The sequence below is a fragment of the Salvelinus namaycush genome, chromosome 18 (assembly GCF_016432855.1).
Source record: "Salvelinus namaycush isolate Seneca chromosome 18, SaNama_1.0, whole genome shotgun sequence".
In the NCBI taxonomy this organism is placed as follows: domain Eukaryota; kingdom Metazoa; phylum Chordata; class Actinopteri; order Salmoniformes; family Salmonidae; genus Salvelinus; species Salvelinus namaycush.
This window is the reverse complement of record NC_052324.1, coordinates 36,511,065-36,528,028: the sequence shown is the minus strand read 5'-3', so window position 1 is coordinate 36,528,028 and position 16,964 is coordinate 36,511,065. Positions and strand designations below refer to the sequence as shown.

Below are 16,964 nucleotides of genomic sequence, written 5' to 3'. Positions count from 1 at the left end.
TCTGTCCGCACGACACAGGGGACAGAGAGTAGTGTCTGTTGTTTAACTCACCTCATTCTCTCTGTCCACATTAGACACAGGGGACAGAGAGTAGTGTCTGTTGTTTAACTCACCTCATTCTCTCTGTCCACATTAGACACAGAGGAGTGATCTGCCACTAGGACTTCTCTGAAGACTCTTCCTCCCAGGACCATGTTCTGCCCATCTGCAGGTCTCACTACGTAGAGTCACCTGGTTACAACATCGGCCTGGCCGTTCCCTATGACATCCTGTCTTGCTCTCACCCTTCCTACTGACCCACGTACCCAATCTACAACCAGTATTTTTATACACTGGTTGTGGGCCTCTGGACACTATATACTGTATGTGATGTGTGACTGTATTGTTCTCATATCCTGGTTAAATCAAAAATCTAATCAAAATCAAATGTTAAAAGTCACATGCGACGAATACAACAGGTGTACCTTACGGTGAAATGCTTACTTACAAGCCCTTAACCAACAATGCTTTAAGAAGTTTTAAGAGAAATAAATCTTAAGTAAAAAATGAAAATGACAAATAATTAAACAGCAGCAGTAATATAACAACAGCAAGGTACAGAGTGAATGTGTGGGGGCACCGGTTAGTTGAGGTAATATGTACATGTAGGTCGAGTTAAGTGACTATGCATAGATAAGAAGACTGAATGCTGTGCTCACTGTTGTTTCATCAGTGTTCAGTCTGGTTTAACCAGGATATGGGGTCTGCACAAATCAAACCAGCTTTTATAAATCTGTTTGATTTTCCAAACTGAATTTAATTTTGAATTTTGTTTGTGAAGGTAGTGGTCCGTATTTGTTTTTAAAGAACCTCATGTTTCCTTATAAAGGTGTAATCTTGCTATCCACATTCTGTATAGTGAGTTGTTTAATTGAACTTCTGATGTAAAATAAATTAATTCAGAATAAATGCGTTGTCATGATGGGATTATATTTTGTTAAAGAGATATTGAACTTCACACTGATACAGTATGCTCCATAAATTGACCAACAATCAACTAATCTTTCTGCTTAATTTACTTCAGTGGAACTGCGTAAAGTGCTTCTGTATTCACAAGAAGATGCACGCAAAACACAAATAATGTTGACATTTTTCATCACAATTTTTTTATTTTGAATTAATAGAAAATGTATATAAATTACTGTCAAGGCTATTACAAGTTCTTTGGGCATAAGGCACAATATCCATTTAATGTATTAGAAATTGAATTTAAACAAAAAAGTAGTACATTTAAGTGGTTATTCTTTGGTTTTAGAGGGTAGGAAGGTGAAACTTACAACTTACAGAGAGTGCTGTAAGTCTCCCTACCAAGGCCATAGCAGAGGACAGTGTCCAGTGTTTCCAACTTACAGAGAGTGCTGTAAGTCTCCCTACCAAGGCCATAGCAGAGGACAGTGTCCAGTGTTTCAATTGGAAATGCACAGACATAATAAAGCTCGGTGAAGTAGATAAATGAGTCCCAAGTGTATTCTCTAGCCCTGTAGGAATGCACTGTGCCCTGTGTCTCAGGCTCTGAATGTGAGCATGAATAAAAGTGACCCTGGATGCCATTGCCAACTCTGATCCTCAGAAGTGATCCACATAACAGGTCATGTGAACATCTAGGCATTCAAAATGTCAGTACTGTAAACATAACATTGACATGAGGGGGGCGGTATGAAGGGAGGAGGGGGGTATGAAGGCTGAGGGGGGTATATGTAGGCAATACTGTGCATTTACATGTCATGTATCACAATGTATTATTCTGATAATAATTTCCCATTAATAATTAAAAGTATGAAAACATTAGTGCATATTAATTGTATTTAAATATTAGTGCATATGAAAGGTATTTAATTACACTTTAGTGCATGAAAAGTATTTTATGAAAAGTATTTGGCTTCATTACAGAGGAAGACGGGAGAGATTAATTCAACAAAAAACAGCAGTACCATAACGATGTCTCTAAAGGAGACCGAGGCTCATTTAGATTTTCCACATCGCAAGGTTGCAGTGTCCATGTTTAAGAAGCGAACATGCATCCTCGTCTCAATATCGAAGGTGTTTAGAATCTGAGGGGAGAAAAGGTAGTGGAATATAAGACTGATATGGCAGTATACAGTATGTAAAGTATACAGTATGTAAAGTATACAGTACAGTATATAAATAAACAGTATAAAGTAAACAGTATAAAGTATACAGTATATAAAGTAAACAGTATAAGGTATATAAAGTAAACAGTATATAAAGTAAACAGCATAAAGTATATCAAGTATACAGTATTTAAAGTATACTGTATATAAAGTATATCAGAATTTAAAGACACCAAATGTCACTGTTTTATAACTCATAGTGAAATGGCATTTCCTTTTTTTTAATGTAACAGCCAATTTGAATATCTTGTGCAATACACAGTAACACCATACCTGTAGAAAATTTTCAAAAGTGATTCCTTCATAGAATTCATCAGGTTCCTGAAAAACAAAGTAACCCAATTTAAGCAATAAGGCATGATGACCTGTTCTTAGGCACGACACAAAGCAGTACACAGTAGAACAGTACTTTGCACTTCAAAATAAGGTGTGGTTCACTGTAATGAATCGTGCTATCAGCATATCTTACTCATATACCTACTTCATAAACTATTTGATCAGTAGTACAATAAAGCAGTGTTAGTGATATCCCCGTTACCATTTTGCCCCTTGTAGTGCTTGCCACTTCCAGCATGGCAGCGTCTGCGATGGCTTTGGCGGTCTCCTGCCCGATAGTGCCAGCCTTAGATAGGAGCTCCTCCACCACCTAGATAGAAAACAGCACAATGGTCCATAAAACATTTATTAATTTATTGTGTTATCTTGAACTTCTGATGTACACGCAATTCAGCTTTAAAGCTGCCATGTATATTGGAATAAACTCAATTTATACTAAAATGGTCAATGATAAACCGTCCATCACAAAGCGTCACAGGGATAGGAGTGCTGACAGGATCAGTATTGCGTTTTAGATCCTAATGTAAAAGATGACTATGTGGACAAGGGGACCTGATGCTACATCAGCACTACTTCTCTGAGACACTTTGGGGGGAATTCCGACCCGAGTTAAACACACCCGTAAATGGAAAGTCCCTTTTATGCACTTTTCTCTCTATGAGTATACTGACCTTGAACTTAAGCATGAGAATAGCATGCTATTCACCCTGCTATTCACCCTGCTGTTCACCCTGCTGTTCACCATGCTATTCACCCTGCTATTCACCCTGCTGTTCACCCTGCTGTTCACCCTGCTATTCACCATGCTATTCACCCTGCTGTTCACCATGCTATTCACCCTGCTGTTCACCCTGCTATTCACCATGCTGTTCACCATGCTGTTCACCCTGCTATTCACCCTGCTGTTCACCATGCTATTCACCCTGCTATTCACCCTGCTATTCACCATGCTATTCACCATGCTATTCACCCTGCTGTTCACCCTGCTATTCACCATGCTATGCACCATGCTATTCACCCTGCTATGCACCATGCTATTCACCCTGCTATTCACCCTGCTATTCACCCTGCTATTCACCCTGCTATTCACCCTGCTGTTCACCCTGCTGTTCACCCTGCTATTCACCATGCTATTCACCCTGCTATTCACCATGCTATTCACCCTGCTACTCACCCTGCTATTCACCCTGCTATTCACCATGCTATGCACCATGCTATTCACCCTGCTATTCACCGTGCTATGCACCGTGCTATTCACCGTGCTATTCACCATGCTATTCACCATGCTATGCACCATGCTATGCACCATGCTATTCACCCTGCTATTCACCATGCTATTCACCCTGCTATTCACCGTGCTATTCACCGTGCTATGCACCGTGCTATTCACCGTGCTATTCACCATGCTATTCACCATGCTATGCACCATGCTATTCACCATGCTATTCACCATGCTGTTCACCCTGCTGTTCACCCTGCTATTCACCATGCTATTCACCCTGCTATTCACCCTGCTATTCACCATGCTATGCACCATGCTATTCACCCTGCTATGCACCATGCTATTCACCCTGCTATTCACCATGCTATTCACCCTGCTATTCACCCTGCTGTTCACCATGCTATTCACCCTGCTATTCACCCTGCTGTTCACCATGCTATTCACCATGCTATTCACCCTGCTATTCACCCTGCTATTCACCATGCTATTCACCCTGCTATTCACCATGCTATTCACCCTGCTATTCACCCTGCTGTTCACCATGCTATTCACCATGCTATGCACCATGCTATTCACCCTGCTATGCACCATGCTATTCACCCTGCTGTTCACCATGCTATTCACCCTGCTATGCACCATGCTATTCACCCTGCTATTCACCCTGCTATTCACCATGCTATTCACCATGCTGTTCACCCTGCTGTTCACCCTGCTATTCACCATGCTATTCACCCTGCTATTCACCATGCTATTCACCCTGCTATTCACCCTGCTACTCACCCTGCTATTCACCATGCTATGCACCATGCTATTCACCCTGCTATTCACCCTGCTATTCACCATGCTATGCACCATGCTATTCACCATGCTATTCACCCTGCTATTCACCATGCTATTCACCATGCTATGCACCATGTTATTCACCATGCTATTCACCATGCTATTCACCATGCTATACACCATGCTATTCACCATGCTATTCACCCTGCTATTCACCCTGCTGTTTGTTTGGGGTGGAGATCAAAGAAATGATGGTTTGGCTGTGGTGTCTACAGATACACCGTATTCTGACCTTGACTTCATTCCCACCTTTACATGCGATGAAACTGGGAATAAGATCGAGCAACCTGTTGGTTCCAAGTGGAACAACATCAACTTCTCTGATAGAAATAACACCATTCTCCATGCACTGTAATTTACAGATTGATAAAAACTATTGAAAAGAGCTAGGTAAATGAGTAGGTAAATGAGTAAGCCGTAATGACAGGACCATTGTCATCACAGTTCCATGATTATTAGGGTAGATTTATAGGACTACTGTTCAACCCCTATTGTACACTGTTCTCACCTTCCAATATGTAATGGATTGAACAATTGAATATGGTAACTTTCAGGATGAATCAAACAGCTGTATTTTTTATTTTATTCATAAATACTTTCCTAACCCTAAATAATATACAAGATCAGAGTATTTTTAAATCTACCAATTGGTTCTGAAACAGAGATGAATATGCATATATTTAGATGGCTTTCATTAATTGAGCCCTAATATTCTGAACCCTTCTCTCCATAAATTCTAGTGAGTCTGTCAAGAAAATTCAAATTAAAGATAGGCCTACACTAAATTCAAAGGGATGGCTTCAGATATATTTACTGAAAAACATATTGAATGAAAACTCCACGAGAAAATCTGTTGGCCAGCAATTGGGAGAGTTTTCATCGGTTGAATTAAATTAATTCAGTGCGCCAAGGGAACCATGCCTGCAAAGCCTGTTACGCACCAGCACAAGATGAACACCAACTACTGAGAAGTGTGTAGGAAAGGCGTACATTTCCCAAGTCTGAGTCGGGCCCTTTGTGAATACAGGCCCTGGGCCTGGAGGACTATGGTGAGGAGAGAGAAGTAAAGAGAGGCGTTACCCGTCTGTACTCCTCCAGGTTGATGGTGCCGTCGCTGTCTGTGTCATGCATGTTGAACAGAACTGAAGAGACAATAAAGAGGAACAAGCTTAACAGTATGTTTTTACCAAATATTTTCTCCCCAAAGATAGTGTAACTTAAGGGTCTCTTACTATCATTGTTCAGGGGAAGGATATGACTCTAATGGCCTATTCCACATGTAGGAGGAAGTAATGAATGATTAGAAAAAAATTGGTCTCTGAGATTCAGCCATGATTATGAGGATCAAGACAGACTGGTTGGTGCACTTTAGGCCCTATTTAGATTCTAGACAAGAGTATGATTACTAAACTGAAACTTTGTTAGAATTATATCTATGCTTGAAGAATAACCCTTAGAATAGCAACTCAGAATATGTGGTTTTTCTTCAATTATAAATCTTGGTGTTGACTTAGTATCAAACCCATGTATTCTGCATGACTCAAGACCACGTTAGCTCACTGAGTTAAAGCCTAGGCATTAGCCCAGGGTACTAACACAAGTCTTAGACAATCTTACTTTACTCATCACCAAACCAAACTCACATCGTAGTTTCTCCCTCCTCAGGTTCTCCCTCTCCTCCTCCGTTAGGCCCATGGCTGCTGGGCGGAAGTGAGTCATCACCATAAGGAACTCCTCAAAGCCAATCTCCTGGACTGTACCCGTCTCATTCTGATGGAGGTTTCTGTATCAGGTATACAGAGGAGGCATTTAGCTGGTTAAACCAGAGGGCAGGGTTCAGTTTGGTTCAACCAAACAATTAGAGAGGCATAGAGTTACAGTTACATGGCAATTCACTGACTGCCATGTGCTGAACATGCTTCACGACTAAAGCCTTTATAGCATCACTGATTACTTCATGAACAAAACTCTTGTCTATGTGTAATAACTTGGTTATAACAGTCAATGGCAGTAAAGATGTATTGCATGAGTGATTTCAATATTTTCAAATATTTTTTTAATTTTATATATTTTTTACCCCTTTTTCTCCCCAATTTCGTGGTATCCAATTGGTACTTCTCATCACTGCAACTCCCGTACGGACTCGTGAGAGGCGAAGGTCGAGAGCCGTGCGTCCTCCGAAACACAACCCAACCAAGCCGTACTGCTTCTTGACACAATGCCCACTTAACCCGGAAGTCAGCCACCACCAATGTGTCGGAGGATATTTTCAATATTACACTTTGGCTATATACTCACCTTTTATCAAAGAATGCATTAATAATTTGAGCCCGGATTGGATTGTTATCTAGAGCAGGGATGCTGGCCAAATCCTCTCGACTGCAGAAGAAACATGATATGACAATACGTTAGTAACAAGTCAACAACAAAACAGAAAACATGATATGACAATATGTTCGTAACAAGTAAACAACAAAACAGAAAACATGATATGACAATATGTTCGTAACAAGTCAACAACAAAACAGAAAACATGATATGACAATATGTTCGTAACAAGTCAACAACAAAACAGAAAACATGATATGACAATATGTTTGTAACAAGTAAACAGCAAAACAGAAAACATGATATAACAGTTATTTACCTCTATTAATCAAAGTTAAAGGGTGTCTTTTTTCTAAAGGTCAAGGTTATTGTTCTGTCAATACATATTATTTAAATTCAGTACAGTATAGAATATCAAAATAAATACTTGTACACTCCCTCTCCTTTCTTTTTAAAGGGAAGGCATGTTCAATCTATCACTATGTCACTATGCAAGGCAACCTGCCAATGATGAGTGATTGTGTGTGTGATTGTGTGTGCGCCTATGTCTGTGTGTGTCCATAACATACATACCCACAATGCAACACATTCAAAAGGACTTAGCAGGCACTATTTTAGGCCTAGATTCAATCAGATCATGCGTTGACCGGTGATAGCCGACACCCGCATAGCTGATGTTTTGGAGGTGTCGGAGGTGGAACTGCTGAGCAGCTGCTCTTGTTCATTGTCACGAAGCCACACTCATCCCACTAATATTAGTTCAGAAGGAGAACGTGTGGGCGATATAGAAATAATGACACTCACATTTAACTAATTAAACAAAATGATGAGGATTTCTATCGGCCTAATCGAGGTGTAGATTACATCTCACATTCAAGTGTTCAAACTTGTAAACAAGGCTGCATGAGATTTCTCATAATGCGACTCTGTGCAGGCAGGTGTAGATTTATAAAGGTGGGAGCACATGCATTGTCAAGGTCTCCATTCTTACTGTTCAACTTAAGTTTAACACTTACCAAATAGAAGTTTCTTTGGCATCTCATGTTCGCTTTAGGTATTATGCCAGGAGCTGCTTGTGGATTTGACAGCTCTAACACAGTTTCACCTCCGACACCGCCAAAACAACCGCTATGTGGATGTCGGCTAAAGCGGATCTGATTGAATAGTACCCTTAGTTTAGGTAAATAATACTCAACGTGTTTCAATGAAGAGGGGTGTGTTATGAATACATGGATATGGGTAACAGACAATGATGGACTGACTATATGTTGGTGTTGGTGACTATATGTTGGTGTTGGTGACTATATGTTGGTGTTGGTTACTATATGTTGGTGTTGGTGACTATATGTTGGTGTTGGTGGACTGAATGATGGTGTTGGTGACTATATGTTGGCGTTGGTGGACCGTATGAGGGAGTTGGTGGACCGTATGAGGGCGTTGGTGGACCGTATGAGGGCGTTGGTGGACCGTATGAGGGCGTTGGTGGACCGTATGAGGGCGTTGGTGGACCGTATGAGGGCGTTGGTGGACCGTACGAGGGCGTTGGTGGACCGTACGAGGGAGTTGGTGGACCGTACGAGGGAGTTGGTGGACCGTACGAGGGCGTAGGTGGACCGTATGAGGGCGTTGGTGGACCGTACGAGGGCGTTGGTGGACCGTATGAGGGCGTTGGTGGACCGTATGAGGGAGTTGGTGGACCGTACGAGGGCGTTGGTGGACCGTATGAGGGCGTTGGTGGACCGTATGAGGGCGTTGGTGGACCGTATGAGGGCGTTGGTGGACCGTATGAGGGCGTTGGTGGACCGTACGAGGGCGTTGGTGGACCGTATGAGGGCGTTGGTGGACCGTACGAGGCCGTTGGTGGACCGTGTGAGGGCGTTGGTGGACCGTGTGAGGGCGTTGGTGGACAGTGTGAGGGCGTTGGTGGACCGTGTGAGGGCGTTGGTGGACCGTGTGAGGGCGTTGGTGGACCGTGTGAGGGCGTTGGTGGACCGTATGAGGGCGTTGGTGGACCGTATGAGGGCGTTGGTGGACCGTGTGAGGGCGTTGGTGGACCGTGTGAGGGCGTTGGTGGACCGTGTGAGGGCGTTGGTGGACCGTGTGAGGGCGTTGGTGGACCGTATGAGGGCGTTGGTGGACCGTATGAGGGCGTTGGTGGACCGTGTGAGGGCGTTGGTGGACCGTGTGAGGGCGTTGGTGGACCGTACGAGGGCGTTGGTGGACCGTATGAGGGCGTTGGTGGACCGTGTGAGGGCGTTGGTGGACCGTACGAGGGCGTTGGTGGACCGTACGAGGGCGTTGGTGGACCGTGTGAGGGCGTTGGTGGACCGTATGAGGGCGTTGGTGGACCGTACGAGGGAGTTGGTGGACCGTACGAGGGCGTTGGTGGACCGTACGAGGGCGTTGGTGGACCGTATGAGGGCGTTGGTGGACCGTACGAGGGCGTTGGTGGACAGTAGGAGGGCGTTGGTGGACCGTACGAGGGCGTTGGTGGACCGTATGAGGGCGTTGGTGGACCGTATGAGGGCGTTGGTGGACGGAATGAGGGCGTTGGTGGACCGTATGAGGGCGTTGGTGGACCGTATGAGGGCGTTGGTGGACCGTATGAGGGCGTTGGTGGACCGTATGAGGGCTTTGGTGGACCGTGTGAGGGCGTTGGTGGACCGTATGAGGGCGTTGGTGGACCGTGTGAGGGCGTTGGTGGACAGTACGAGGGCGTTGGTGGACCGTATGAGGGCTTTGGTGGACCGTGTGAGGGCGTTGGTGGACCGTACGAGGGCGTTGGTGGACAGTATGAGGGCGTTGGTGGACCGTGTGAGGGCGTTGGTGGACCGTACGAGGGCGTTGGTGGACCGTATGAGGGCGTTGGTGGACCGTATGAGGGCGTTGGTGGACCGTGTGAGGGCGTTGGTGGACCGTATGAGGGCGTTGGTGGACCGTATGAGGGCGTTGGTGGACCGTATGAGGGTGTTGGTGGACCGTACGAGGGCGTTGGTGGACCGTATGAGGGCGTTGGTGGACAGTATGAGGGCGTTGGTGGACCGTATGAGGGCGTTGGTGGACCGTATGAGGGCGTTGGTGGACAGTATGAGGGCGTTGGTGGACCGTATGAGGGCGTTGGTGGACCGTGTGAGGGCGTTGGTGGACCGTACGAGGGCATTGGTGGACCGTACGAGGGCATTGGTGGACCGTATGAGGGCGTTGGTGGACCGTACGAGGGCATTGGTGGACCGTATGAGGGCGTTGGTGGACCGTACGAGGGCGTTGGTGGACCGTACGAGGGCATTGGTGGACCGTACGAGGCCGTTGGTGGACCGTGTGAGGGCGTTGGTGGACCGTGTGAGGGCGTTGGTGGACAGTGTGAGGGCGTTGGTGGACCGTGTGAGGGCGTTGGTGGACCGTGTGAGGGCGTTGGTGGACCGTATGAGGGCGTTGGTGGACAGTAGGAGGGCGTTGGTGGACCGTGTGAGGGCGTTGGTGGACCGTATGAGGGTGTTGGTGGACCGTACGAGGGCGTTGGTGGACCGTATGAGGGCGTTGGTGGACAGTAGGAGGGCGTTGGTGGACCGTACGAGGGCGTTGGTGGACCGTACGAGGGCGTTGGTGGACCGTACGAGGGCGTTGGTGGACCGTACGAGGGCGTTGGTGGACCGTACGAGGGCGTTGGTGGACCGTGTGAGGGCGTTGGTGGACCGTACGAGGGCGTTGGTGGACCGTACGAGGGCGTTGGTGGACCGTATGAGGGCGTTGGTGGACCGTACGAGGGCGTTGGTGGACCGTACGAGGGCGTTGGTGGACCGTACGAGGGTGTTGGTGGACCGTACGAGGGCGTTGGTGGACAGTATGAGGGCGTTGGTGGACAGTATGAGGGCGTTGGTGGACCGTGTGAGGGTGTTGGTGGACCGTACGAGGGCGTTGGTGGACCGTATGAGGGTGTTGGTGGACCGTATGAGGGTGTTGGTGGACCGTACGAGGGCGTTGGTGGACCGTACGAGGGCGTTGGTGGACCGTACGAGGGCGTTGGTGGACCGTACGAGGGCGTTGGTGGACAGTAGGAGGGCGTTGGTGGACCGTATGAGGGCGTTGGTGGACCGTACGAGGGCGTTGGTGGACCGTACGAGGGCGTTGGTGGACCGTATGAGGGCGTTGGTGGACCGTATGAGGGCGTTGGTGGACCGTGTGAGGGCGTTGGTGGACCGTATGAGGGCGTTGGTGGACCGTGTGAGGGCGTTGGTGGACCGTGTGAGGGCGTTGGTGGACCGTACGAGGGCGTTGGTGGACCGTACGAGGGCGTTGGTGGACCGTACGAGGGCGTTGGTGGACCGTACGAGGGCGTTGGTGGACCGTATGAGGGCGTTGGTGGACCGTGTGAGGGCGTTGGTGGACCGTGTGAGGGCGTTGGTGGACCGTGTGAGGGCGTTGGTGGACCGTATGAGGGCGTTGGTGGACCGTATGAGGGCGTTGGTGGACCGTATGAGGGTGTTGGTGGACCGTATGAGGGCGTTGGTGGACCGTACGAGGGCGTTGGTGGACCGTATGAGGGCGTTGGTGGACCGTATGAGGGCGTTGGTGGACCGTACGAGGGCGTTGGTGGACCGTACGAGGGTGTTGGTGGACCGTATGAGGGCGTTGGTGGACCGTATGAGGGCGTTGGTGGACCGTATGAGGGCGTTGGTGGACCGTACGAGGGCGTTGGTGGACCGTATGAGGGCGTTGGTGGACCGTATGAGGGCGTTGGTGGACTGTATGAGGGCGTTGGTGGATTGTGTGAGGGCGTTGGTGGACTGTATGAGGGCGTTGGTGGATTGTGTGAGGGAGTTGGTGGACTGTATGAGGGCGTTGGTGGACCGTATGAGGGCGTTGGTGGACCGTATGAGGGCGTTGGTGGACCGTATGAGGGCGTTGGTGGACCGTGTGAGGGCGTTGGTGGACCGTGTGAGGGCGTTGGTGGACCGTGTGAGGGCGTTGGTGGACCGTGTGAGGGCGTTGGTGGACCGTATGAGGGCGTTGGTGGACCGTATGAGGGCGTTGGTGGACCGTACGAGGGCGTTGGTGGACCGTATGAGGGTGTTGGTGGACCGTATGAGGGTGTTGGTGGACCGTATGAGGGCGTTGGTGGACCGTATGAGGGCGTTGGTGGACCGTATGAGGGCGTTGGTGGACCGTACGAGGGCGTTGGTGGACCGTATGAGGGCGTTGGTGGACCGTATGAGGGCGTTGGTGGACTGTATGAGGGCGTTGGTGGATTGTGTGAGGGCGTTGGTGGACTGTATGAGGGCGTTGGTGGATTGTGTGAGGGAGTTGGTGACAATACCTTAGTGTCTCCTCATTGTTACTCAGCTGTCTGAATCTCTTGTTGATGTTGCCAATCTGCTCCAGGGAAACTGTAAGAAACCAATCACAGTAGTTTAGAGCATATTAGCACTAGCAATTTATCAGTAGTGAGCCACTTAAGACTTAAAGTCCTAATAACTTGAGAGTATTCTATTTCCAGATACACCACCCTCCTAGACTGGTTGGATATCTTTACACTGCTTTTAATTTTCATTCAAGCTTTCCTTCTGGATTCTATCTGTTGTGAAATGCAAAACATGTAAATGAGCTGTAGCAAGAAATAAGGTGCAAACAGGTACAGAACAGATAAACCTGTTCAGAACTGTGACAACAATGGGCCTACGACACAATCAGCCTGATGATAAAAACACAATCAGCCTGATGATAAAAACACAATCAGCCTGATGATAAAAACACAATCAGCCTGATGGAAAAACAAACACACGGGTGTGATTATATTTGCATTCAAAGGGAACATTGAATTATTGACTTACGTGTGGGCTAATGTCTTCACATGAGCATTTGAATGTTATGGTTGCTAGATACAGTTATAGAACCACAGATTGTGATATTTGGAAGAGGTTATTTAGCCGACAATAGTGTTTATTTTAAAGGAGGAACTTGCTTCTCCTCTCAGTGCCTGTTAAGAGCACATACTCAAATGGATATTTACAGGAGCAACAACTAGTGTAGGTGAATGTGCTTCAGTAACCACAGAACAACAGGCTACCACAAACTAGACTTTGCACAGGCAGGTGTACAGATTCATGTAGGTGGCGGTGCATTCATTGTCAAGATCTCCATTCTCACTTTGCACACATGGTAATAAACTTAAGTTGGAATTTTATTGGAAACGGTCCATGATCAATCAGAGTAATATTATCAGTCTTCATTGAACTCTCTCACCGCTCTCTTCTGAAAATCAGTCATCCCGTTTATGAAAGCAGCCAGCTGATAAGATTAACAGATTAATGTTCCAAACACCTAGCTACTGCTTCAAACCTGTACTACATCCACGTGTTATACACTGAGGGGAAGAAAACCTGTACTTCATCCACGTGTTATACACTGAGGGGAAGAAAACCTGTACTTCATCCACGTGTTATACACTGAGGGGAAGAAAACCTGTACTTCATCCACGTGTTATACACTGAGGGGAAGAAAACCTGTACTTCATCCACGTGTTATACACTGAGGGGAAGCAAACCTGTACTTCATACACGTGTTAAACACTGAGGGGAAGCAAACCTGTACTTCATACACGTGTTAAACACTGAGGGGAAGCAAACCTGTACTACATCCACGTGTTATACACTGAGGGGAAGAAAACCTGTACTTCATCCACGTGTTATACACTGAGGGGAAGCAAACCTGTACTTCATCCACGTGTTATACACTGAGGGGAAGCAAACCTGTACTTCATCCACGTGTTATACACTGAGGGGAAGCAAACCTGTACTTCATCCACGTGTTATACACTGAGGGGAAGAAAACCTGTACTTCATCCACGTGTTATACACTGAGGGGAAGCAAACCTGTACTTCATCCACGTGTTATACACTGAGGGGAAGAAAACCTGTACTTCATCCACGTGTTATACACTGAGGGGAAGCAAACCTGTACTTCATCCACGTGTTATACACTGAGGGGAAGCAAACCTGTACTACATCCACGTGTTATACACTGAGGGGAAGAAAACCTGTACTTCATCCACGTGTTATACACTGAGGGGAAGCAAACCTGTACTTCATCCACGTGTTATACACTGAGGGGAAGAAAACCTGTACTTCATCCACGTGTTATACACTGAGGGGAAGCAAACCTGTACTTCATCCACATGTTATACACTGAGGGGAAGCAAACCTGTACTACATCCACGTGTTATACACTGAGGGGAAGCAAACCTGTACTTCATCCACGTGTTATACACTGAGGGGAAGAAAACCTGTACTTCATCCACGTGTTATACACTGAGGGGAAGAAAACCTGTACTTCATCCACGTGTTATACACTGAGGGGAAGAAAACCTGTACTTCATCCACGTGTTATACACTGAGGGGAAGCAAACCTGTACTTCATACACGTGTTAAACACTGAGGGGAAGCAAACCTGTACTTCATACACGTGTTAAACACTGAGGGGAAGCAAACCTGTACTACATCCACGTGTTATACACTGAGGGGAAGAAAACCTGTACTTCATCCACGTGTTATACACTGAGGGGAAGCAAACCTGTACTTCATCCACGTGTTATACACTGAGGGGAAGCAAACCTGTACTTCATCCACGTGTTATACACTGAGGGGAAGCAAACCTGTACTTCATCCACGTGTTATACACTGAGGGGAAGAAAACCTGTACTTCATCCACGTGTTATACACTGAGGGGAAGCAAACCTGTACTTCATCCACGTGTTATACACTGAGGGGAAGAAAACCTGTACTTCATCCACGTGTTATACACTGAGGGGAAGCAAACCTGTACTTCATCCACGTGTTATACACTGAGGGGAAGCAAACCTGTACTACATCCACGTGTTATACACTGAGGGGAAGAAAACCTGTACTTCATCCACGTGTTATACACTGAGGGGAAGCAAACCTGTACTTCATCCACGTGTTATACACTGAGGGGAAGAAAACCTGTACTTCATCCACGTGTTATACACTGAGGGGAAGCAAACCTGTACTTCATCCACGTGTTATACACTGAGGGGAAGCAAACCTGTACTACATCCACGTGTTATACACTGAGGGGAAGCAAACCTGTACTTCATCCACGTGTTATACACTGAGGGGAAGCAACACTTTTCACTTCCAAAAATACTGTGATATTTGTTTGACTGTCAATTAATTTTTAGATACATAATTGACAGTGTAATATTGAAATCCCAAATGATAATTTTATTCTTTTCACTATAAAGTAAAAAATCGGACTATAGAGTAAGCTGTAGACTCAACATATTAATCTTGCATGGAGCCATATTGGCAAGTTGCATGACATTCTATACATCTGGTTCAATAAACAGTGGTCCCTCTGTCCTTACCTACCACCCTCTAATCAGATTTTCAATGGAATGACAGAAGGACAATCCAACTATTGTCTATTCATGTGAAAACAGCTGGAATACAGCATCTTATTCTGTGCTCTTCAGAAGACTGACCAAAGTAATGCGACTATGCAATTCAGAATTCTAGTTTGAAATATGAAATGAGGAGGCACTTCTAGATTTGCTACACTGCCCCGGTCAACTGTAAGTGCTGTTATTGTGAAGTGGATACATCTAGGAACAACAGCGGCTCAGCCGCGAAGTGGTAAGCCACACACGCTCACAGAACGGGATCGCCAGGTGCTGAAGCGCGTAGCACGTACAAATTGTCTGTCCTCGGTTGCAACACTCACTACTGGGTTCCAAACTGCCTCTGGAAGCAACTTCAGCACAATAACTGTTTGTCGGGAGCTTCATGCAATGATTTTACTTTTGCCTGGCAGCCGCGCACACAAGCCTAAGATCACCATGCGCAATGCCAAGCATCGGCTGGAGTGGTGTAAAGCTCACCGCCATTGGACTCTGGAGCAGTGGAAACGTGTTCACTGGAGTGATGAATCACGCTTCACCATCTGGCAATCTAATAGACGAATCTAGGTTTTGCGCATGCCAGGAAAACGCTACCTGCACCAATGCATAGTGCCAACTGTAAAGTTTGGTGGAGGATAAATAATGATCTGGGGCTGTTTTTCATGGTTCGGGCTAGGCCAATTAGTTCCAGTGAAGGGGAATCTTAACGCTATAGCATACAAAGACATTCTAGACAACCCTGTGCTTTCAACTCTGCGGCAACAGTTTGGGGAAAATGTTCCTGTTTCAGCATGACAATGCCCCCATGCACAATGCGAGGTCCATACAGAAATTGTTTTTCGAGATCGGTGTGGAAGAACTTTACTGGCCTGCACAGAGCCCTGACCATCGAACACCTTTGGGATGAATTGGAACGCCAACTGCGAGCCAGGCCTAATCGCCCAACATTACCCGACCTCACTAATGCTCTTGTGGCTAAATGGAAGCAAGCCCCTGCAGCAATGTTCCAACATATAGTGGAAAGTCTTCCCAGAAGAGTGGAGGCTGTTATAGCAGTAAAGGGGTTACCAATTCCATATTAATGCCCATGATTTTGGAATACGTTCAGTGAGCAGGTGTCCACATACTTTTGGTCATGTAGAGTATTTTTCCCTTCTTCAAAGTTTAGGCTATTTATTGATAGAGTTATTTTGCATTTGATTATAATCAAATAGAAAGTGAAATAAAACTGTGAGTATTGTAAAGCCTAGGCTACTTACATCCAGTTCGATCAGCCATATCTTGGAACTCGTGTTCAGTGCCCGCAGACTGCGAGGCTCCCATTGCGATTATTCTCAAAAGAGCTGCAATTGCGCATTGAAGTTCTTTCAGGAGCGCGCTATGATCTTAACCGCAGGTAAAACTCCTTGAGTTGTACTGTCCTCACTAGTACCAAGAAGCTCTTTCCTCTGCTTTTCATAAGTTAGTTAGTAACATACTCTTTATTATGGTCCATTGGGAGAGACGCTGTGCTGACTTCCCCAAGGTCCTAAAACAGTGTACCATTGTGGAGGAATAGATTTTTTTTTACATTAGACAATTCAGAATGAATCGACTGTGTCCTTGAATTAATTACTGGTAAATGTGATGGATGAACAATCATAGTCATTAATGG

At 46.3% G+C, this 16,964-nt stretch overlaps 1 protein-coding gene across 1 annotated transcript; it reads right to left on the bottom strand.

Moving 5' to 3' along the window:
• Positions 1–1,941: 1,941 nt before the first annotated feature.
• On the bottom strand, positions 1,942–16,732 carry LOC120062805 (calcineurin B homologous protein 3-like). Its single transcript, XM_039012878.1, has 8 exons — positions 16,570–16,732; positions 12,212–12,281; positions 6,868–6,948; positions 6,213–6,352; positions 5,650–5,711; positions 2,710–2,817; positions 2,445–2,492; positions 1,942–2,090 (listed from the first exon to the last, which is right to left on the bottom strand). The coding sequence occupies exons 1-8, from the start codon at positions 16,631–16,633 to the stop codon at positions 2,001–2,003; spliced, it is 663 nt and encodes a 220-aa protein (XP_038868806.1). The 5' UTR covers positions 16,634–16,732; the 3' UTR covers positions 1,942–2,000.
• Between the last annotated feature and the right edge of the window lie 232 nt (positions 16,733–16,964).